This window comes from Mustela lutreola, chromosome 10 (assembly GCF_030435805.1).
Source record: "Mustela lutreola isolate mMusLut2 chromosome 10, mMusLut2.pri, whole genome shotgun sequence".
NCBI classification, from domain to species: Eukaryota; Metazoa; Chordata; class Mammalia; order Carnivora; family Mustelidae; genus Mustela; species Mustela lutreola.
This window is the reverse complement of record NC_081299.1, coordinates 99867621-99892050: the sequence shown is the minus strand read 5'-3', so window position 1 is coordinate 99892050 and position 24430 is coordinate 99867621. Positions and strand designations below refer to the sequence as shown.

At 48.4% G+C, this 24430-nt stretch overlaps 1 protein-coding gene across 2 annotated transcripts in view; it reads left to right on the top strand.

The window, feature by feature from the left end:
* The first annotated feature begins 8649 nt into the window (after positions 1–8649).
* IGSF3 (immunoglobulin superfamily member 3) overlaps positions 8650–24430 on the top strand; it is a 94332-nt gene continuing 78551 nt past the window's right edge. For both annotated transcript variants that reach the window (XM_059135565.1, XM_059135564.1), the window contains exons 1-2: positions 8650–8725; positions 9395–10068. In XM_059135565.1, the coding sequence (XP_058991548.1) occupies positions 10026–10068 (43 nt within the window). In that variant the 5' untranslated portion in view covers positions 8650–8725; positions 9395–10025. The remainder of the gene's footprint in view (positions 8726–9394; positions 10069–24430) is intronic.

Below are 24430 nucleotides of genomic sequence, written 5' to 3'. Positions count from 1 at the left end.
TTGGCATTTGCCTGCCTTTCTGAATTCACCTTCTACTTCTACCTCACTCGCTTTGTTCCTGCCACACTGAGTTTCTAGCTCTCAAACATGCCAAGCTTGTTCCTACCCCAGGGCCGTTGCACTTGCCGGCAAAGCTCTTCTCCTGGATCCTTCTACAGATCTGATTTCTGTGACAAAATTTTTAAGTTTGAATTCAAGTTTGTATTTCTTTGAACAGAGTAAGCATTGGTGCTCCATTGGCTGTGTCAGATAACTTCAGTCTTTTGAGATTTTGTGGACCTGTTCCAGTTTTCTGTTGCATCTGCTGGTTCTCATTCACCTTGTCTTATTTCCTGGTTATCTCTGGCTGTATGCTGGAAATTTTCCTTCTGGAATAATTTGAGGCCTAGGATGATAGTTTGTTTGTTTGTTTGTTTGTTTGTTTTTTCTCCTGAAGGGATTTTTATTTACTTCTGGAAGGTACCTAGTGCTACTCCCAGTCTGGTCCCACTTTAAGCCAAGTTCTAGGCTCAAGGTCTCATGCTGCATCAGATGACCTAAAGGCAGAGTTGATTCTGGTTCACAGTTACCCTGAGGGCATAGCTCTTGGACAATCCCAGCTTTGGGTTTAGAGCCTGCAACCTTCTCCCTGGGCTCTGATGTTTGTCCCCTTACTCTCCGAGGCCACCAAAAACTCAGTTCCGAATTATGGATAGTTACTGCACACGCATGGGTATCCACAAGGCGACAGTGGCTCTGTGTGATGGTCCCCCTCTTCTCCTAGCTTTTGCCCAGTAATTCCTCACCACTTTAATAAGTAGCTTTGGCATTATTTAAATTTCGTCTGGGTATTTTAGTTGGCAGTGAGAATATTGGTCCAAATTTCCTGGTCTGATGTTGCCCCATTTCTTCCACGACTCAATTCCTCATTCCGATCGTGTGCAAATATCATTTCTTTGGAAAAGCCTTTCATGCCCATTCCATCGAAAATAGCCAGCGCTATCCCAGCATTCTCAGCTTTATTGTTCTTTATAGAGCTTAATCACCATCTGATATTTGATTGCATATTTATTTGCTTCCTTGTTTATTGTCTGTCTCCCCAGCTAGAAGTTGTTTACTCATTCATGCATCAAATATTTATTGCACGCATCCTATGTCCTAGGCACTATTCTAGGCATTGGACATGCAGTACAGAACAAGGCTGGTCAGGTACCAGTCTACAGGGAGCTTACGTTCTCACGGGGAAGACAAACAATAAATAGTAAAATAAATACAGAAAGTAAACTCCGTGAGGATAGGAAGCTTGCCTGCTTTCTTGCACCTCGGGGTGTAGAACAGTGTGAATATTATTTTTTTTAACGGAAAAAAATCCTTGTCCCAATGTCTTTTTCTGTATTGTTTTATCTGTATTGTTGGCTTGCTGCCTTTTCTCTTAAATATGTTATCATTTTAAGTGTATTAAGGGTTAAAAAGACTTGTGTGTCAGCCTGGAAATAGAATCATCATCTACTATATTACTGTTATGGGGAAATATGTTCTGAGTTCCAAATAATTAACTTCCAAGTGAACTTTTGGAAACTGTCAGCTGGGCTCATATATATTTGGGTGAGATTTGCCAATGTCTTTGCACTCTTTTATAGAAAGAGGCAACACGCCAGCCAGATCAGGCTAGACAGCCCTGGCGATGAGTGGGATAACAGATGTCTCAGAAAGAGTGCCCTCACATCCAGAAGGCTCTCTTCTGCTGTAAGTTCGTGGTTGTTTGAATTCTTAGAATCTCAGATCCGGGGTGACACCCCTTCCCCTGTGCAGGGACAGAAGCTCTGTGACTGAACTCACAGTTTTTTCACCAGTGGGGGCCAAGCTCAATTCTTGAGTGTCCTTCACCTGGGCAACGGCATGGTTGAAAGTGGTAGCCAGCCCTGGCTCTCAGCCCTGCCACCCTAGGACACTGAAGGAGTGAGAGATGGTGGTGGGGGGCGGTCAGCCAATCCAACTCAGAGAAGTCACTCCAACATGACAGTATCATGGCATTCAGCCTCAGCTCAAAATCTTTGCCTTCGCATGTGCTCTAGGTTGTTCCATTCATTAGCAAGGGGAGGTAGCCCATGGAAGAAGAGCGCACGATGGTGGTGAGCCAGAGCAGAGTGTAGGAAGAATCGAATCTAAGGCTGCCATTGGGTTAAAGCACAAACAATCCCTCCCAAACCAAAAAAACAAAAACAAAAACAAAAAACAAACGAACAAACAAAAAACAACCCACCAAAAAATCCAAACCCAACCCAATCAGGATTAGCTGACATTTTGGCAAAGAAAATAGACAGCAACAAAATCCTCAAGGTTGGGACTGGGAAAGATGGGGAGCCTCTTCAGTGTGGTCAGGACTAATTTCAGAAGGGAATATTGGTAGAGAAATGAGCTCTTCTAATTCTTTTGAAGTGGGCAACAAACTATACCGTTGAGGGACCCAGCAATCAAAATCGGAACTGGGCTTAGAGGCAGGACATGGGATCATGAATTTGTGAAAACTCTATCCCAAGATTTTGAGCTGGAAGAGCCCTAGCAGGGGGAGGGGAGGGGACAGTGGCAGCCAGGTTGTTGTGAGTCTCTGTGCGTTCCCCCCTGCCCCCCACCGCTGCCAGTACCTGCATGATTCCGAGAGGGAAGGAAGGAGAACCAGGAGGGTGGGGGGAAATTTTTTCAAACAATCATCTAGTTCAGTCTCACACCAACACTTAGAAACTAAATCTTCCAGATGGGGCCCAGGAATCTGTATTTGTCATGCTGTTGGAGTCATTCCTTTCCAGCTACTTTGGGACCTTCTGCCTAGTCTCACCAACCTCGCTTTACAGAACAAGGAACTTGGGGCCAGAGAGGTCAAAAGACTCCATGAGCAGCAGAGCCCAGACAGAAAGCTAGAATGTCGGGCTCCCAGTCCCTTGCTGTGTATACGAAGTTCAGAATAAGCCCAAACAATATCCAGTGAGTACTGAGAACTAGTTAGAGGCATCTTACTAAGTTCTTTTATATATCAGCTCATTTCATTCTTGCAAGTGCCCTAGGAAGGCAGATGCTGTTGTTACCCCCTGTCTAAAGGAGGAACCTAGGCGAGAGTGTAGTACCTTGACCAGAGTTAAGTGTCAGGGGCTCAGACCTGGTGTCCTTCTCCAAACACCACCATTCTCCGTCAGTTGGAGAACCGGAGAATCAGTGAGCACAGCTCTGGGGCTTTGTGGAGGAGGAATGATGTTAGCTCCATAGACTCTTACATCCCCCCTGGGATAAACCAGTCTTCAGAGTTCCGGGGCGGCATATCCAGACCCTTCACTGACACCAGATGGCACACCTCAGGTTCCGAGCATCCACCCATGGGGAGGGCCTCAGGGGCCTACTCTGCTCCCTTGCCACCTTGATCCTGAGATGTAAGAGTGAACTCCATTTTTTTTTTTTTTTTTTTTTAATAGGACAGATGGTATCCTGTGTAAGCGATTGCTAGTCTCCAGCTCTGGGGAGCCTCACCCACGTAGGAGGATAATCACCAAGAAGAAAGCTTGCTATCAGGATTGTTTAGCGGTACTTTTAGCTCTGACTTGGCTGTTCTGTGGGGTGGGAAGGCTTTGCTCCTTCCACTTGGCATTTTGCATGGCTTAAGGGCAATGAACACGGGCACTGGTGAGCACAAGGTGTCAGGCTATCTTTAGACTAAATGCTTTGCCCTCAGCCTTTTTTAAGTTGACAAAAGAGAACTTGGCTAATGCCTTCTCCCCCCGCCCCCACTTCCCGCCAGTTTTAAAAAACCATAACATTATGTCACTTGTGGCTTTATATTAGCCTTTATTTTTTTTTTTTTAAGATTTTACTTATTTATTTGACAGAGAGAGAGCACAAGTAAGCAGAGCAGCAGGCAGAGAGAGAGAGAGAGAAGCAGGCTTCCCACGGAGCAAGGAGCCTGATGCGGAACTCGATCCCAGGACTCTGGAATCATGACCTGAGCCGAAGGCAGCCACTCAACCCACAAAGCTACCCAGGTGCTCCTTATATTGGCCTCTGATTACAGCTCCAGTCGGTCTGGAGACCTCCAACTGATAGAACTGCTTGCCCATATCTTATCTACCAATTTCGTATTGTTGTTGTTGTTCCCCCTACAGTGTTTACATTATTTTTAAACACTAGCTTCCAATGAATAAAATTAGGTGCAATCAAATGAAAATCTGGATCTCTGGCTTTTCTTGAAAAACTAAGAAAATCAGGCAACACTGGATCTTTGTTCCTGACCGCAGCTTCTTTGCTAAAGCTGTGCTTCAGCCTGGCTTTGTGGGCTTCTGAATTAAAGCCCCGGGGGAGAAGATTAAGGAGTCTTCCAAAGTGTCCAGAATATCCACCTGAGCCCAGGCCAGTCCAGGAGAGGGTTCGACATTCCAGCATAAGTTGTTTTGAAGCAAGTCGCTAGGGTTGGGCCCAGTCACCCGATATATTTGCTGACTGGGGACTTCTGTCCCCTCCTCTCCTTTGACCACTTCTCCTTCCCTTAGGATTCTTCCGCTGTCTGTAACTGGTCTCCTGAAAGGGCCACCCTCACACCACTGTTCAGCACTTCATTTAATGGTTTCTATGTCTGGAGGGCAGAGACAATCTTTTCACTGTACAGGTGTGCCCCAGAGATATTGAGGGTTAAGTTCCGGACCCCTGCAATAACGTGCATATTGCCAAAAAAATGAGTCAAATAAATTTTTTGGTTTCCTGATGTCTATTGTAGTCTATTGTACTATTCTAGTTTATTAAGTGTGCAATTCCTGATGCCTAAAAAATAATGTACTCACCTTAATTAAAAAATACTTTATTGCTGAAAATTCTAACCATCTTCTGAGTTTTTAGCCAGTCACCATTGCTGATCACAGATAACCACTAATAATGAAATAGTTGGAATAATAATGAAAAAGTTGGAAATTTCGTGAAAATTAACAAAATGTGAGTGACGCAGAGACATGAAGTGAGCGCTCCTGGTAGAATGGCACCAACAGGCTTGCTCCGACCAGGGTCACCACAGACCTTCATTTTATAAAAAACAGAAGTAGCTGAGAAACACAACAGAGCGAATCTCAATAAAATGAGGCATGCCTCTACTCTACTCTCCTGCCTTACAGTGAACACAGCCCTTGGAATATCTTAGATGGTCCATCTGTGTGCAAATTAGAAAGCTATGCTGGGAACCAGCCGTAGCATATCTGGGGGGGTGATGGAAGTCAAGGGTTGACAAACCATCCAACAAATGCCAGTGGTCTAGATGGTAGGTGGGGTAGGTGGAGAAGTTAAAAATGAGAAGGGATACTGAGTATAGGGTTCAAGGATGGAAGAAGTGGCCCTGGGCAGAAGTCTAGGGACTGAATGCTTAGGAAGAGTGGTCTTGGATAAGGGGTCGGGCAATCTTAGGGGGGTCAGAGAGTTCTGATACAGGCTGAGGTAGCTCTTCTTGAAGATCCCTTGACTCCTCTTTCTCTTCCCCTCCATATCCAGTTCTCCAGAACATACCACTGAACATAGTCTCAAAATGCTTCTAGACTCCACCCATATCTCACAACCTGTATCATTTTCATCCCAGTCCTAGCCAAGGTCATCTCTCACTTGCACAACTACATGAGCCCCCTTTTCAGTGTCCCTCCTCCACTTGTACCTCCTTTCCCTGCGGCCAGAAGGACACAAATTGCCCGCTAGCCCATGAGGTCCTATAGGATTTCCTCTGTGACCTCTCTGATCACATTTCACCTCCTCCTTTGCTCTCCTGTCCCTTCACAAACCTTATAGTTCTGAGCATTTTAAGGGACTTTGAACCTGCTGTTTCCTAAGCTTGGAATGCTCTTCTTCCAGAAATCTCCAAGGCTCATTCAGTCCTTCTAATAAGAGGTCGTCTTCCTGGTCACCCACATAGAACAGAATACTCCTACCCACCCCACACACATACACACGATCCCCTTCTCCCACTTTTCCCAAGAACACATGTCATGTTATGTTACATATTTATTCATTTCATTGTTTGTGTTTTCCACTAAGATAAGTGCCACGAACGAGAGTGGAGAATTTTCTTGGCACACAATATATGCTCAATAAATAAATGAAAGAGTCTAGCAGATAAGGAGGAGTGAGAGATGTCAGATTCAGGGTTGTCTTGGGGGAAAGAGGTAATATTTAACGCACAAGAAGAGATTTTCCATATAACACTCGGTATATGTGATAAATATTCAATTCAGTTCAATTCAGTTGAAGTACTTATAATGTGCTTACTGTACGCAGCTCACAATGCCAAGTAATGTTTGAGATAGGGGCGCCTGGGTGGCTCAGTTATTAAGCGTCTGCCTTTGGCTCAGGTCATGATCAGGGTCCTGGGCTTGAGCCCTGTGTCAGGCTCCCTGCTCAGTGGAGAGCCTGCTTCTCCTTCTCCCTCTGCCTGGCTGCTCTGTCTACTTGTGCTCTCTCTCTCTCTCTGTCAAATAAATAAATAAAATCTTTAAAGAAAAAAGAGAGAGAGAGAGATGTTTGGGATAAAAGATAATTATAGATCCTGCCAGCAAAGAAGAGGGGTGAGGGCAAGTGAGACCCCTTAGTTTTTTTTTTGTGTGTGTGTATGTGTGTTTATTCCCCATTGCATGTTCTTCATTGCCTTGCACACTGGGGGAGTGGGTAACTAATATCTCTTTTAATACATTAATTATCAGTATACTCCTTCACGAAATCCTTTCATTACCATACTGTACAATAGAGTGAAAAACATCTTATACCCACAGTCCCTTTCTGAGTTCTGTACTCCACACCCCGTCCCCTAACTGCTTTTTAGACATCTTCACTCCTATAACTCTTGGGCCTCTCAAACTCAATACATCCAATCTTATCCTATGTATCTTGATCTCAGTTTTTGAGGCGGAGCTGGTTTTTCTGCCCCATTCCTCACCTTCAACCTGGCATTCCACGTAGTTTACTTCCTGATATCCAGGGGAACTGCTCATATCTCTCCCTCCCTGTTGCTACTTCTGTGGTCCTGGTCATCAGGATCTCTTGTCTGGATTTTCAGCAACACCTACTAGAACTCCCCTCCCCTCCCATCTTACACATCTAGGCCAGAGTTGTCTTTCTAAAATGTACATCTGGGAACAGTACTGCCTTGCTCAGAACCTTCAGGGGTTTCACCATTGCCCTGGGTTAAAGTCCACCCCCCCTTTTTTTCAAAGACTTTATTAGAGAGAGAGAGTGAGCACAAGCAGGGGGAGCAGCAAGCAGAGGGAGAAGCAGGCTTCCTGCTGAGCAAGGAGCCTGAAGTGGGACTCAACCCCAGTACCCCAGGATCATGCCACCGGACTGAGCCACCCAGGGGTCCCTAAAGTCTAAACCCCTTAAAACACCATACAAAGCTCTCCAGGTTCTGGCACCAGATTTCTTCTCTGCCATTTCTTGCCACTTTCTTACAGCCTAATTTGTGCCCAACGGAGATTTCGGCTTCTCTAAGTGGACTGCTCTCTCCTCCCCCTAGGTCTTGGAGGGTACTGATTCAGGGTCCGGACTCAGTTACTCTTTCCCTCCCTCCTCTCCTTCCTCCGCAGCCTCCTTCTGCTCTTTTGGACTCTACCTGGTTTTCATTTCCTCCAGGAAGCCTTCCAGGCACCTGACCCGATTTGACCAAAGCCCTCCTCCTTATGACCCAACCTGAGTCCTAGAATGTGCTTCCTCAACCCTTTGTTCTTTTCTTGCCTTACTCCTTTTATAGTCTCCCCAGTAGACTGCAAACTCCAGGAGGGCAGGACTGTCTTTCTCTATCTTGGTTACCTTTTGACCATTCCTACCCAGAAGGCGTGTGTATTCATGAAGTATTGAATGGATGAAAATGCACTTGTTTCGATAGGGCTGTTCCTCATAAAATAATTATATCTTACATTTACCAAGTGCTTAAGATGGGGCAGGCTCCATTCTGAAGTGCTTTACAAGTGTGCTATGGACATCTCCCATAACCCTATTTAGTAGGGGCAGGCTATTTCCCCATACAACAGATGGGGAAACTAAGGTCCAGAGAGGTGAAGTAACTCCAAGGTCGGCCGCAAGGACGTGGAAGAACCAGGGTTAGAACCCAGGTTGGGTCCAGAGTCCAATTCGGCCACAACGTCTAGGAAGTTCTGCCCTAGAATGAAGCACAATATGGGGTTCCACTACATGAACGGATTCAAGTCTCCTGTTAAGGGCTTTGTTTTTATTTCCAGGAGAGAGGACACTGCTCCCTTGCTGCCCTCTTCAAGGCTGATGGGTCCTTTGCTGGGCTTTGGGAAAGGCCTTGTGCTGCTTGCCCACGGCGCGGTAGCCTGCGTGTGACGCCCTACTTAACTTTCAGGGCTGTCCTGCCCACACGCTCCCAGTGCCCAGGCCCTGGCTCGGCTCTTGCCCTGGGCAGGTGCGCCCCACAGAGCAGCGGCCCCCGCGTCCCCCCCTCGCACCCCACCGGGCCCCTGGGACGGGCCGCTCTTCTCCGGGGGCGGGGGAAGGGGCGGACCAAGGGCGGGGCCTCTCGCCCAGGCCACCGCCCTCGCCCCGCGCGCGGCTCCACCGGGTGCAGCGGGCCGGACTGGAGGGGCGGGGACTCGGGAGGGGCCGGAGCGCGGCTGCCGGTGCGGCTGCGGGGGGAGAGGGAGAAGGCGGCGCGTCCCCGGAGGCGTGCGCCCAGACTGCCGGCCGCCGGACCGACGCACGGAGGGAGAGGGCCGGGGGCGAGGTCAGTATCCGGTGGGAGCGCGGGCGGCGCGCGGAGGGGCGGCGGCGCGGGCAGCCGGGAACCCGGGGCAGGGGGCGGGGAGGGCGGCGGCGGGCGCGGGGCCGGCTCCGCTCCGGGGTCGGGCCCGAGACCCTCCCCTGGCCGGTCGGGCGCGCGGCGAGCGCGCCCCGGCCCCGGAAAGCGCAGCCTCCGCTCCCTTCTCCCTCCGTCTCTTTTCTTCCCAATCAGCGAAAATAAACACCCGGGAAGGTAAAACAATAGCGGGGCCACCTGGGACGCGGCGCGCGCGGAGCTCCCACGTTTGGGGCGGGGGCCGGAGCTGGCACCGGGAGTGGCGGCCCCACGTCGGAGCCCCCTCCCGCTGTGCCCCCGCGAAGGGTGGGGCTCCCCGCGGCGCTGGGCTCGGCAGGAGGTGAAGGGAATTCCCTGGAGTGAGGCGTGTGGGCAAAGTATTGCTGGAACAATCGGGCTTCCCGCATTTGCCCTGCTGTGGGCAGGGAAACTGAGGCGGGGGCCGGTGTAGCGACTTGCCCAAGGTCAGAACGCCCGGATTGACTGTCCTGATCCGGGAACGGGACCCAGGCGTCCCGAGCAGCCCAGCGCTCAGCGCCTCTCGGTTTTGCGGCGCTCTTGTTCGCCTTTGATACATCTCTGTTGTGTTTGTTTTAGAAATCTGCTGGCATTGTGGGACCGGCTTCGCCTCGGGGGCCGCAGAACGCCAACTTGCTTCGTGTGTCCTGGGTAGGTGTGGGGCAGGTGGCAGCTCCCTGACCTACCGACATGGATGGAGACGGACTTTTTGATGAAGAAACCCAGACAGTCGGTGCCATTCCGGGGCGATTTAGCTGTCAGAGGTTTTGACAAAACCTGCCCTGTTTCCTTGGGGGAATCCGAATGAGGGAGCTTTCAGACACCTTCACTGGGAAGCCAAGGACATTTCTGTATAATCAGTGGATGAAAGGATTTTCTCAGACTCTTTTTTCCCTTTTCCTTGAGGATTAATTCACTGCAATCTACAATTCCAGTGGAAACCGCAAGGCACAGGATGTGGCAGAAGCCTAGAGGGCCTTCAGAATTGTTCTGGACCCTTCTTTTAGCATAGGGGAGTTCAACACAAGCCACTGGCCGCCCCCCTGCCCCCCATCCTGCTGATCTCTTCTCTTTAACCTGTTTTCATTTTTTGAGTTACGTTCTATTTCCACAACTGTCCTCTGGAGCTATAAGTGGATTGCCAGAAATGAGAGATTAAGTGTGAGAGAAGAGGGAGCGTCCTGTGTTGTGTCTCTTCTCTGCTGCCGACATGAAGTGCTTTTTCCCAGTGCTGAGTTGTCTGGCTGTGCTGGGTAAGTGGCTCTGCTTATCAGTGCGATCGATGTGAAAGTTTAACCTGCTGTTGGTTCCTGTAATTCCGTGTGGTTCTTTCCCATCAACACTTGGCTTGGGGGCCACCGGCGCACAGCAGATATGTATCACAGGTTGGAATAGGGTACCAAGAGGCCCTATTCTGACCTGGGAGGAACGGTGAGATATTGTTTGCTGTCTTTAAGAAGGAGGAACATCTACTGTCCTTGAAGTGTCTGTCCCAAGCCTTGCCTTGCGGTGAGATCCCTCCATCTGCGTGTCAGTGGTTTAGGGACTCCATGTGCCTTATAAACTTCAGTGTCTTACCCGCTGTCCACATTAATTCCAAATTCAAAGTGGCAGCGTTATTCTTACTGTGGGGAAAGTTGGTTTGGTGGTAATGATGGAGCGTTTTTTGTTTTGTTGTGCCTTTTGAGGGGGTGGGGAGTAGTCATGGGTGGGGTAGGGTGGCGAAGGGATGCATTGCCCTGCCTGAGTGGCCTGGAGCCTAAAAGTGTTTGAGGATATCAGTCTTATGTCCCCTCCCCAAGGAAACTCAGAGCATAGTTCTGGAAGAGGAGAGACTGGAGGAGGGGAAGCTGCTTGCGTGGGAATGTGTTAGGAATGGTTTTAGTGCCCCTACAGAAGGCCAGAATGCTTAGAGCAGGGTGAGGAACTGTGGTCCCAAGAGGTAAACCCTTGATACCTGCCCTAGGGATCCCCTTCCCATTGCAGAGCCCCCGTCCCCCCTTGCCCATACTTTCTATACCATCAAACATCGGCTTGTGTGTAGTATCTGAGGACACATCTTGGGTCTAGGATAAACTTCCTAGCCAGGATCTGATGCATCCTTTCTGTCCATCTCCCCAGAGCTCGCACAGGAGCCCACCCTCTGACCTCTCTGTGTGGTTCTGTCCCCTGAGTGAAGAGGTCACCATGGCTGCCTATGGTGTCTGCATTTCTGAATCTAGATATTTGGCATTTACAGAGTTTATTCATGACCTGCTGGCAGTGGAGATTGCTCTGATGCGTTGTTTGTATGCTTGTAGGAGTTCACAGTTGGGTGGAAAGAACAGGTTTTGGAGTTTGAAAGCCTGATTTGAATCTGAGCCTCATCGTGATGGTCCTATAAACCTCAGTAAAATGGGATGATACCTCCAAGGACTGTCTTGACAGTGAAAGCCTATAAGGTGTCCTGAATACCTTGACTGCTTTGAAAAATGTCTGGAACACATAATAAACGTGTGCAGTCAGTGATTCTTAAACTTGGGTGCATGTCGTAATCCCAGGGGGAAGCTTTTAAAAGTCCCGATCTCCGGCAGCAACCCCAGACCAATGAAACCAGATTCTCCGGGAGGGTGAGCCAGGCATCAGTCTTTCTGCTCTCCCAGGTAGTTCCAAGTGAAAGAACCAGTGTGTGAGTTCATTAGTGCCAGCCCTGTCCGCCCTGGCACACACTCAGACACAGGGTCCCCTGGCAGGTTCGTCGGTGCCGTGCTCAAGGGTGGGTGAGGATAAGGTGTCCCCGTGTCTCCCTTCTGTTCAGGCAGAGTTAAGAAAGCAGATAGCTCTCTGTGCACCAGTCCTGAATATCCCATTGATATTTGTTCATACTGCATTTGTCATTGACTTCGTGTCTGGGTTTAAATCAGTAATTAGTGATTCATGTGGATTCAAGAGGACAAACAAGGAAGGCCCTGGGGAGTTGGAGGAGGTGGTATGGCTAAGTGGGATAGAGGGCTGGGTGGAAGGGTGGGGCCCAGGGCAGGAGAAGGAGCCACCAATGGCAAAACAAGGAAATGGGACATTTGTGCCTTTTGTTTGTTCTGGCTGCTCTAGAAATGGGAGGCCTCCTGCAGGTCCCTCTGCGGCTCGCGCTCTGGGCCACTCTGTGGACTGGTCCTTGGGCCCTGACACTCTTCTCTTGCCTCCCTCTCGCCCCCTTAGAAACAGGTGCCGGGGAGGGAAGGAAAGGAGCCTCAAGGTGGCCGCGAAAGGGAGCACTGGCTGCCGACCAGAGGACCAGCCGTGGGTGAGGGTGGGAAGGTTTAGAAGTGTGGGTGTGTCTGGTGCTTTACATCCTGCTGCTGAAGGTGCAACTTCTCCCATCACTGAGTGACTGTCAGCAGGGGTGGGGAGGGCCTCTTGCTACCCCCCCTGCTAACCTCGGAGAACTGGAGGTGTCTGGGGAGGGAACAAAACCCAGGTTGGGGGTCTTATTTCCTGCTTGCAGTCTGGTGTGGGCTGATTCATGCGTCAGCATTCTTGCTGTGTAATGTAAATTAATGTGTAATGTGAATTTCAAAGAGCAAAGAATCCCAAGGTTTTGTGCTCATGTGGGTCACACACCCAGAATCAAATTTTGTTTGTACAAAGTAGGATGAGGCTAAGTACTCTGCACAGTGGCACGGGTACAGGTGCTGTCAGCCTTCAGAAACAGCAGTTTGAGTCAGAAAGCCCGGTGACAGTCCCTGAGGGCGGACCTGGGGTCAATCTCCCACCTGCCACCAACTCCCTCCGCACCTATGGACCCACGCTTTGTGCTCCCTTCCTTTGCCAGCGTCGCGGATTTTGGATCAGGTTCCTCCTTTTCGGCCTGTCTGGGGGCTGACTCCTGCCCTTGTGTCTGTCCTCCCCGAAGCCACAGTGACCGCTGTGTCTTGTCTCTTCCTCTTGCAGCGCTGGCTGCCCCACCCAGCTTGGGAGCCACTGGCTGCCACGGCCACCCTTGTGCCAATTCCAGAGCCACCTGATGCCCAGGCCTGGTTGAGCCACGAGGGTTAGTGACGTCTCCGCTGCTGAGAATGGGCAGAGCCAGAGGGGCAGAAGATGAGAGAGAGAGAGAGAGAGAGAGCGCACGAGCAGGGGCTGGTGTGACCGTGGCATGACTGTGGCGTGCGTGTGAAAAAGGAGGGAATGAGGAGAGAGGGAGAGGGGGCCGGGGCTGTGCCAGGCAGCATCCTGCATGAGTGACAGGGACGTGGCAAAATGACAGCCATGTGGGAGAGACAGACTAGGATTTGTGTCTGCAAGAACAGGAAGGGGACGATCCAGAAAGATGATTGTAAGTTTCAGGCCCTTAAAGCAGATTTCGGTTTTGCATAGCCATGAAGAGTTACGCCTCCTAGGCCAGTGCTGATTGATGTCGCAAACAAGACGGAATAGCTTTAAAAGTGTGAGCCTGGAAAGAGGAGATTGGGACATCTGTGGATCAGCCCAGGAGAACCTGTAGCTGGCTCATGACCATTCGTCGTCTCCTCCAGCGGCGGCAGATTTCATGTGTTGAGTTTGAGAGGCTGCTTGCTTGAATAGGATGGGACTGAAGCAGTGATCCCTTACCACGCTGTTAGCTAGGGAGGAGGCCAGAGGGTTCTTCCAAAAGAGATTGAAGGGAACTTTGATGTTCTGATGAGAGTGAGCTCGGAAGCAGGACTCATGATCAAAGGCAGAAGACACAAGTGAAGCAGCTTGGGGGTGGCCAGGAGATGAGTTCTGAAGATCGTGATTTATGGGTGAACAAACACCGTCCCTAGCAGTTGTTGCAGGGGTGGTACACTGTCCCTTTCCTGGGGACCATTTGACCGGGGTGCCTGAGAAGGGAATTATCAGGACGACTAGACTGGCTAGGAGGTCTTTCAACTCTGCGAGTTACTGAGTCACCACTCTGCCCCCCAGGCCGTGTTAAGATGCCGCCATGCCCTGCACTTTGCATTGCAGTAAGGGAAGAGCAGTAATGATACCACCTCTCCTAGCTCTGGCCTTGGCTGTGAAGCGAGCCCCGTCTCATGAAGTCCTCCACATACACTCACTGGATAGAGGACTCCCAGCATCACCTGTGTGTAGATGGAGCTACTGAGGTCCAGGGAGGTTAAGGAACCTGCCTCAGGAAGACTACTGTACCAGCTCAATATGGTGTTCCACAGTGGCAGGGATGCAGGCCCCTTCTGTCTTGTCCCTCGTGCATGCCTCCATTCCCAAGGTCATGGCATGATCTGAGATGGCTGTGCTAGCCCCAGCCATCATGAAGGGGGTAAAGGCTTGGTGAAGGGCAAAACTTCATAATTTAAGGACATTTCTGGAAGGTTGCCCTCCCCTCTTCTGCTTATACCCCTGTTGGTTAGAACTTGAGTGCATGACTGTACTCGGCGGCAAGGGGGCCTGAGAAATGGCATCCTTAATTCTGACCAGCTAAAAACTGAGGGTTCCGAGAAGAGAACAGATGTGGGAGGGTCAGCAGTGGCTTGCTGGCTGAGCGACAGAGCTAGTGAGTGACAGCAGAGGGTTTTGAAGCCAAGATCTTCTGGTCCAAAGCCTGTGTTCTTCCATCTCACCAGCTGCCCCTCTGTGACTCTGTGGCCCAGCGCCTGGCCTCTAAGAAGCCTTATCAGGAGGGCGCGAGCCAGATGAGCCAATAGTTGTTACAATGGGAAGCAACGTAAATCTACATAAAATCACGCAGGCAGTGTTGTGATTTTAACAGTAGTGACCATAGTGTTTTTAGTCCACTTGTGTGCCAGTCACTGCTAGACACTTGGCGGAGCAAAGCCCTTCCATACGGAGGACCCTCCCTATCATGTTCACTGCTGTAGCCCCAGAACTCAGCCTTATGCCTGGCACAAAGTAAGTAGGTGTTCAGTTAATTTTTTTTAAAAAGATTTTTATTTATTTATTTGACAGAAGTAGGCAGAGAGGCAGGCAGAGAGAGAGAGGAGGAAGCAGGGTCCCCACTGAGCAGAGAGCCTGATGTGGGGCTGGATCCCAGGACCCTGGGATCATGACCTGAGCCGAAGGCAGAGGTTTTAACCCACTGAGCCACCCAGGTGCCCCTGTTCAGTTCATTTTTTGATGACTAAATGGTTTCGGTATTCTTCCTTGCCCAGGACAAGGAAACTCAAGGCTCAGGGAGCTCAGGTCGTTTTGCTCAAAGGACAAGTGCTAGAGATGGGCAGAGCCTAGATCTGAATCCAAGTTGGGCTCTAGAACTTGTGCTTTTAAAATGTCGACAAACAGGGTGACATTTCATCTTTCTTGGGCCCTGGATCCTTGGGGCAGTATGGTGAAACCTTTGGACCCTTTCCCTGGAGAACATTCTGAAATGTGCAAATAAAAACACATCGGCTAACAAAGGAAATCAATTATATTGAAATATAGTCATCAAAACATTAAACCAATTTATGATTATAGCAATACGCTTCTTTAGTAACACATTAAATAACGAGCCTCTAGCAGCAGGTCCAACAATTATTGTAATTATGGCATAGCGAGGCACGAAAACGGTATGTTGAGGTATCAGTGTCAACCATGATGTGATATGAAAGCATGTGTGATTTTTGCTGTGACAGAGTCACAGGTCCTAGAGACATCGTCATGACGGCTGCCTGCATCCATAATCAAACATTCACAAAGAGGTCCACATTCACAAAGAGGTTAGTTGAAAATAAAGGCGTATTTTTCTTTCCCATTCAAGTTCCCATAGCTCCTGACTTCTGTTCAAGGACCCCTGTGAAGTGCGAAGTGAAGTTCAGTGTAGGCGGTGGTTGCCGGGAGCACGCTGTGTGAGAGGACTTCATTAGCTTTCCGAAACGGGCAGGGTTTCCATGCGGGGAGCATTCTGTTCCCAGTAGAATCCTCATGGCGCAGAGGAGACAGCAGTTGTAATGGTGGTAGGGTGGCCCTGTAGGGTCTCGAGAAATGACTGGCGGTGGTTTTAGGGTCCAGTTCACCTAGGATGATGAGGGCACACAGAACTGCCTTCGACTGTAAGGAGTTTGGGAGTTGGGCTTAGGCTGGGTCTCCCGGAGCCCAGGCGGATCACTTCCGCTGAGCCCTGGCCTGGAAACTGAATGAAGTGGCGCCATTGCTGGCCTCCCCTGGTCCCTGGCCTTGTGCATCCTCCATTATGGCTCCTTGATTAATATTTTTAGGTTCCTTCGGGAGCTCTTCATTTGCCATGATTGGACACCTGTTTCTTTGCTGCTTGAAAGTGAGCACAGCTAACTCCTCGAGAAGGGTTGGTTTTTAATTTAAGGAAATTTAGGACACCTGTGTGTGAATGCCCCCTGATTTTCAAAGAAATGAGTGGTTGCGTCAAAATCAAGCTTCCATTTGTAGAAAATCACATGTTGCCAAATTCCCTCATCAAGAACGCTTTATTAAGTGACTAATTGTGGGCCACAGTGGTGGGCACTTAACAAAGACCATGGCAATGAACCTCCCTGAACTGGAACCTTCAATTAAGGGAGATTTTGTTTTTTATTTTTGAACTCCGCTTTCTGAAAGGCAAAAAATCGCAAGATGTGGTAGCAAGGATTTATTCCAGAAATTAACTTCCAGGCCACCATCCGTCCAGTCTCTACATCTTCCGCATCTATAATTATAGTAGCAGGAGAGAGTGATGAGCCTCAGGGCACTGCAAGATCCTAAATCAAAGATTAAATTATATTAACTCTACTCAGGCTGGAAAGTGATCAGATGTGTTTGAAAAACCTTTGTAACAGGCTTTGTGATAATGAGAGTTGAAACAAAGTTTCTGTCTGATCCTCTATTAACCCTTTAATTAAACTCCCCCACATATCCTCTTCCTCGTCATCCAGGTGACCCCGGCTTTGCCCAACGTCCCTGTCTTCTAGGCGATGATCCTCTAAGGCCAGCAGTAAAGCAAGCAGTATATCCCTGTGCAAATGGACAGGAAGACAATGACACTATGTGCTCTCCGAGGACAGGTGTCTTGGGGAAGGAGGGGGTGGGCAAGTTTGTTCTTGTTTTCAGCTCAGCAGTAGTAGGGAGGGAACTTCTGTCTAGGAGAGAGATGAGGCTGGAGTAGCTTGTGAGTGAGTGGTCAGTCTGGAAAGGCTTTCTGGAAGAGCTGGAATGTTAGGCATTTCTTGAGTAATAGGACAAGGAGGATCTGGCAGAATTCCGGGGCTGGAGGCCACCATGGGCGCATTGCAGCTGCTTTGAGAAGGTTTCCCAAGGACTAGAGAAGTCTGATGTGAGTGTCAGTGGCTGTTGCCGGAAGGAGCAGTCAGTCAGTTGGCATGACGTCTGGGTATTTGGATCTGAGGTGGAAGGAAGATACCAGAGAGCTGTAAGTGGGTGTTCTGGAGGACCTCTGGAGAAGTAGCCAGGGAGGGTAGGAGGCATTCCTGCAGGTGAGGGTCTAGAGTGGAAGTGAAGGGGACCTGTTCCCCTGTTCCTGTACCAAGGAAAGAGCTTTCATGAATCCATCAGAACATCGTCAGGGCAAAGACATTCTTTTTTTTTTTTTTTTTTAAAAGATTTTATTTATTTAATTGACAGAGAGAGAGAGCTCATGAGTAGGCAGAGAGGCAGGCAGAGAGAGGAGGAAGCAGGCTCCCCACTGAGCAGAGAGCCCTGTGCAGGGCTGGATCCTAGGACCCTGAGATCATGACCTGAGCCAAAGGCAGAGGCTTTAACCCACTGAGCCACCCATGTGCCCCAGGGCAAAGACATTCTAACAAAATTGTGAACTCAAAGAAATGCGTGGCCTCTTCCCCTTGACTTTCTGGTCCCTAGGCCTTCCCTTTATTAAAACGGGGCAGGGGATTGGGGGAGAATCCGATACCAGTTGTGTGTTCTTTCCCCAAATCTGATTCTTTGACGTTTGGGAGCATGTTCAGGATTGCCTAAACTTGGCCTTATTTTTGTGTGTTTAATACTGTTTTTGTCTGTAGCACCCATTTTCCCATTCTTTGGAGGGCGCTCCATGCCTCCTTTGTCTTGGTGACTTCTGAGAACACAGTCTCTGCCCTCAGGGCTTTGGATCCCGGCCTGTGGCATGCTGGCAACAGAAATGTGTCATGAGGCAGGCTGTTGGCCTCCTTCTCACGGACCCCTTTTTATTAACTTCCCTTCCCTCAGGCGCCCATCCATTTGAAGTCTTCTGTCTCTCAGCATTAAGTAGTAATTAATCTGTTTCTCCTACGTGGTAACCACTGTGATTGCTCGCTCTTGCTCTAGTGATACTCTTCAGCTCTAAAGCAACATTAATCTGACACGCTGCATTGCCCGTGACCAAAGGACGCACATGGCTTTATCTGTTGGGTACCTTAGCCCTGTATCTGCAGTGTAGGGGAAGTGGAGTCATTGTCGGGTGTTTTGAAATGTCTGAGGCGGCCAGCTTTCCTACCCCACATGTTACTTTGAGAGCCCCAGGTCCTTGGATAACCTAGACGGTGTTTGCCCATTTGTTGATTGTATCAGTGACCTTGACTGACTTTGCTAGGAAGGACTTTCAGTATGGAGCTGAAGAACCAGCCATTGCTGTAGGTCAGTCCACACTTGTCCTGTTCAGGGACAACCTCCTCCTCTCTTTTTTTTTTTTTTTTTTTTAAAGACTTCTAGAGAAGTTTCACAACTTCTTAGATGTAACGATCCTATCAATCTTAAATTTACTGAAGACTTGATTGGAATTAACTCATAATTTAAAACAACAAATAAAGTGTTGAGGGTATAATATTGTATAAAAATAAGATGATGAGAGATTGGTTTCAATTTCAGAAGGTAGCTTCTATTGTTTGCTTTGTTTTTTGGATTTTAAGTTGTTGACAGAGATAACAGGGGAATATAGTTGTGAATAAAAAATCTAGACAGTGGAGATGGAGGGTAAAATGTGAAAGTTCCCCTCTCCACCCTATGTCCCTTACTGAGTCTGATATATATTCTTTACAGTGTGATAAATATTCTTCCAAATCTTTTTTTTTAAATAATTTCTATGCATATATTCACACCAATATAGATTTTTTTCTGACAGAAATAGAATCATACAGAACATATTGTTCAACAACTTGATTTTAAAGGGGTGATTTACCTCACTATTTTTTTAGGCTTAATTTTATGGCCATATCAGAACTGATTTGGTTATTTTATAGCTAGTTGGAACTGTAATTTGTGAAATCATTGGGGAGTAGTGAGCCTCATTCAATAGCTATATCACGGAATAATTTTGTCTTGCCGTATCAAGAGTCATAATATAAACACTACCCTTAAATTTTAATGTACTTAATGAAAAGAATCGACTTGTTTGTTCTGAGTATTTTCTCCCAAACACATACATTTAACAAATTAGGTACACACATATTTTGTTGACTGTTTTAGTTATAATTTTGAAATTATGTTGAATTCAAATGAAGCATATTTAAAACTTGTTAAGAGAATAACCATAAATATTGGGCTTGGGATCTAATTCAGTCAAGTTTCATATTTTTTCCTAGACTGGGGGGAAAATGAGGGAAGTTTTCCTGCATTTTCAATTCCCCAATGATTCTTCCATTTAGAACGAACTGGACTACCGTAACTGCTGAGGTTACCGGCTACCAGACGTTTAAGACCCAAAAGAACACTTTTTTTCCCCTCTATCCCTGCGGAAGCAGCTATTTCTGTAAAAAAAGATTATCATTTCAAAGTGTTGGGTTACTTCTCAGGTTCACTGGTCTGACTTTCTTTCAATCCCTGGAAGCAAAAGCAGGTTTCTTGGATCGGTCACCTTTAGACCTGATTTTTAAAATAGTGCCCATTTTGGAGGGATGCTGGTTGGATTCATGTATCGTAGTCAACCCTTCTTCAGCATCGGGGTTTGACCTGCTCTTCCCCAACCGGAGACTGCTGTTCTGCTAGAAACCACTTACACGACTTTCCTAGGAAGACTTTTGATCTATTCATCCAGCAAATATTCAAGTGTGGACTCCAAGCAGCCCCTCATTCGGTTGCCTCCCATAACTAAGAATGGAAAGGTAAAATCGTGAGAAACATTTTAGAAAGTCACAGGATCTGTATTTTTAATCTTAATAAATAGAAAAATTAATTAATAACACTCTGATGTGGGGGAACTCTTTTCTGTCCCTGAGGTATGTCTTTTCTCTTACTGTTACTGAACATCTTTTCCTCCTGGTTTTTTTCAACTCTGCTTTAGCAGCTGTGAATTACATTTGCCCCCTCGGCCCCGAGAATGGCCTCTGAAGGAGTAAGACATGAGTGCCACTGATTGGGGGCGACTGGGGTGGGTGGCCCCGCGAGCGCAAATTCTTTCTTTTGAAAATACACAAATATCCCAAGTCCTGGATACGTGGAATGTCCTTACTTACTGCTGCGGATATTGTCTGTCTCTGGGAATTGGGAATTTCATCCTCAGCTCTGAATTTCTAGGAAGCCAGAACAAAAGAAAAATAGAGCAATCACATACATCCCTTCATGCCGGAGGCGGCTTCCACACCAGGGTTTCTCCTGAGGACCCTTCATGTGGGGGCTGTGGTGGTGGTAAGCTCCATGTGTCTCCTGTCTTATACTCCTCCTCCCTACTTTCCTACAGAGTGGCTCCCCTCGGGGAGCCTTGTCGGGGCAGGCTGTGGGGACAGCTCAGGGCCCCCTCCAGTGTTGGGCCTGGGTTCCAGAAACTGTTGTGTCTCCTCAGGGTGGTCCAGGCTCTTCCAGGCCTGCACCTTGCCAGATGCTGTCCTCTGACCCAGGGCTGCTACCCCTAAGCATTCATCGATCATTGCTTCCCCTTTCTCCACCAGTCCCCCAAGTCACAGGTTCCAGGCAGGTTGGAAACTGTGCTGGGTGGGAGTCACCCCAGCTCCAAAGCTGGTGGCTGCTGCTCCCCAGAGCGTCTGGATGGAGCCCTCCTCCTCCCCGTAGGCAGCGCTTTTCCAAGGCCTTCCTGGTGTGCCTCATCGGATTTGTTCCGCGCTGGTTTTGTGTTGGCTGGGAGTTGGCTGGTCTTTTGGGGGTTCTGCTTCCCACATGGACACGTCGGTTAGATTATCAGAGATGGCATGTGGAGTCATTCTAGGCTTCTCCTGAATCTAGACCACCCTTTAGGATGCTATTTAGAGATGATTTGCTAAATAGTGTCTTAAGGTCTTCTGATGTTTTAGTATCCAAGGAAGCATGCTGGACAGTGTTGCCATCTGCCTTCTAGTCTTCCATTACCAACAAGCAAGCTTGCATCTGAGTGCCCTGCCTAGCTCTTTCTTTGTCCCTGTGTCAGAATGGGCTGTGGCCCCCTGCTGGGGGTCCTGGTACCTTGCTGGCTGGAGGAACAGCATCTGAAGCTCCTTTCTCACACGTATGATTCCAACCTTTCTGAGCAGCTCTCTACCCACTGGTGAACTTCTGGAAGAGAGAAAGTAGATTAAGAACTCATGTGCCTCTGGGCTTGAATGTATTTGGAGAGAATCCTTAGGGATCTCCTGTGTAATCCTCTTCTCTTAAAGGGCAAGTGTTCTGGCCTGGGCTGGGGGAGTGGAGGGACTGGAGACCACCCCTCACAGAGCAGAGAGGGAGTCTGGTGTACGCAGCCTTTGTTTTAAAATGAAAACATGACGTAATACAAACATTTGCTTTTCCACTTTTGCCCCCCCTCCCCCCATCACCACAGAAGAGCTGTAATTTTCCATATTTGGAATTTGGGGAGAGCCAGGCCTCCTTTGAGGACAAGGCCAGATTCAATCTATGCTTTGGGGGAAAGTAAGTGAATACGAGAGAGCCTTGAGGGCTGCGGTATTTATGGTGAGTCTGTGATTACTGCATGTGCCTCCTTGTCATAATTTATTCAGCAGCCCCCGATGTCCCAGAGCTGGTGCTGTGCCCATCAGTAATCTGACTCTTGTTTCCTTCTGCCTATTTTCCCTTTTGCAAATGTATAGGTCTTCAGCTTTAATCAAGTAGGCTTTTACTCTGTCATCTGTAACGGGGATAACTGAAGTCATGTGGAGGATTTTAAGTATCTAATCTCTTAAGACATTCAGCGCATAATCTCCTCCAAACCCCGATCATCCTGCCTGCATCCGCGAGATTTGCGAGGTTCTGCGAGGAGGCGGGATGGGGACTCTGGCATCCTTCGGAGGGTCCGGCCTCCTCCTTGCTGGCGACAGATCTTTGTTGGCTTTCGGCCTGGGGAGAGGGCCTGCTGATCGTCTGCCACAGCAAGAGCGTTCGAGATGCTCCGTGAATGTGACCAGCGTGTCAGTAAATCTCAGAGCCGGTGCAGAGGACGAGAGGCCAAACACGCAGGAAGATACCAGCCAAGTTCACCGATGTCTGAGCAGTGTGTCTGGGGCTGGCTCTCTCAGACAGGCTGCGAGATAGACAAGAGGCCTGTTGGTCAGTGCTGTTCACCGACATTTGTCATTATGTTATAGCAGGTCAATCAGAAAGATCAGGGGGTGCAGGTTCTACAGTTTTCATGTGCTTTGCTTAGAAATGGGACGTGACTTTGTGTGTGTGTCATTGATTAGACTAAATTGGATTACGGTCACTCTTCAACATGAGTGCCCGGTTTAGCACTTTTTTTTTTTTTTTTTTTAAATTTAATTGACAGATCACAAGTAGGCAGAGAGGCAGGCAGAGAGAGAGGAAGAAGCCGACTCTCTGCTGAGCAGAGAGCCCGATGCGGGGCTTGATCCCAGGACCCTGAGATCATGACCTGAGTCAAAGGCAGAGGCTTTAACCGACTGAGCCAGCAGGCGCCCCTTACAGTCACTCTTCAGATTGTCATTTCTTGCTGTGCTGTTTTCAACACTTTCGGTGCTTAGCTCAGGTTCTCGCTGTCAGAAGTGTCTTCCTGGAAAGGAGTTTGGTGAATATTCCCGCAGTGCAGACTTTGGTACTCTCTTTCCATATGATGGTAAAATCCCTAAAAATGGAGACTAATGAGGATTAGTTTAAAATTAGAAAAATGTTTGAATTACCAAATATTTTCCAAGAACTTCACTGTTATTACTTTTAAGTAAATACTGTAACTCAAACGAGGCTAATAGAGCGCCTAATAAAAGATCCTTGGGGATCCTGCTTCAGGAGAGAAATAAGAATGATTTGCAATTAGCGTACCAATTGTTTATGTAAATGGAGTTTCTGAAAAACTGGATTGTGCATGAAAACAGTTTGTTCTCTTAAGTATTTTAAGTAGTCCCTGTGAAACCCTGTGTATGTTCACTGCCGGTAGACTCTGTATGGTATACAGACCTTTTTCGCGAAGACCTAATTCAACCCTATTAGCAATATCAGAACTCCCAAGTTAGTCAAGGCCTTGATCTTACCCTCCCCCCACCCCCATGCTGCTGCAGCACCTGCGCTTACCTATCTTAACATGAATCAGTAAGTTGAGCAAATATCTGATCTTTTCTGCCACGTGCTTGGCAGTGTGTTATATAGAAAAGACAACGATCACCATCCTTGTGTAGCTTTATAGGCTAGCAAGGAAGTCAAGCAGTCCACAAATAAACACACATATTGTTAATTATAGGAACGAAGCTAGACAGTATGTTACTTTGTAATGCACGGTCTAATGCATTAGACTGTAAGCCCCATGAGCACAGGGATTCTGTGGGTGTTGTCAGCCACGGTGTCCCAAGCCCTTCCTAGCCTGTTGCCTGGCATGGAGGAGATACTAGATTGAGTTGTGCAATATTGCCCCATTTGTAGGTCAGCAACAGTTGAATATCAGCAGTGTCATAAGGTTCAACGTAATAGCTCTTCAGTCAATATGTATTGAATTTTGAATATGTATTATAATCCGCTGAGCTCTTAGAGTACGCTGCATTTAACACAGTTCTCGTTAGCCAAGGAGATGACCGCTATGGTACTGGAGAAGGAACTCTGAAATTTCCAGGAGCCAAAACTCGCGGCCCTGTGATGTCAGGTAGAGATGGTGCACTAGTGGGACTTCACAGCCTTGTGGTACGTGTGTTTTCTGTGCAGTTCTTGGCATATTTCCCAGCCTCAGGTGGAGGCACGTGTATCTGGGGCCCAGAGTGCTATCTGTGGCCCAGAGACCAGAAGAAAGTGCTGGAAAGCTGAGATGAAGACAAAGATCTGAGCAGGGTTGCCCAAGAGGAATGAGGGATGAGAGCCCCATCGGGGCAACCGAAGGGGCCATCTCTTTAGTCCAGAGGAAAGGGAATGCTTGCATTTCCAGCCCAGACCTCACGCGGTCTCATAGTCAACAGATCCATGTGTGCCCACAAAGTGCTTGGTGACTCGCTAGGTACTGATAGCCCTCATTGTGAGCTTCATTTGTGCCTGCCAGGTTGTGGGCTGGTCTTGTAGATCACGGGCCCATTGGAGGCAAGAGTTGAACTGAGGAGAAGGCCCAGCTGGGCCCTGCTGGGAGAAGCCCAGGGCTCTGGCCCGTGGCCTACTCCCTATCCAGGGAACTGGGAGTTGGGCCCAGCCTAGGGCTGGGACCAGAGCTTCCCAGACCTCCTCTGCTGAGTACTTTTTTTGCATCTGATTGGATTTATTGGCCCTCTTTCCGGTTTCTCTGCACAAATGTCCAATTGTGCCACTCCATTGTAATGCTCACTATTTTCTCACACCCACAGGATAATTTCTAGTTTGGCTCAA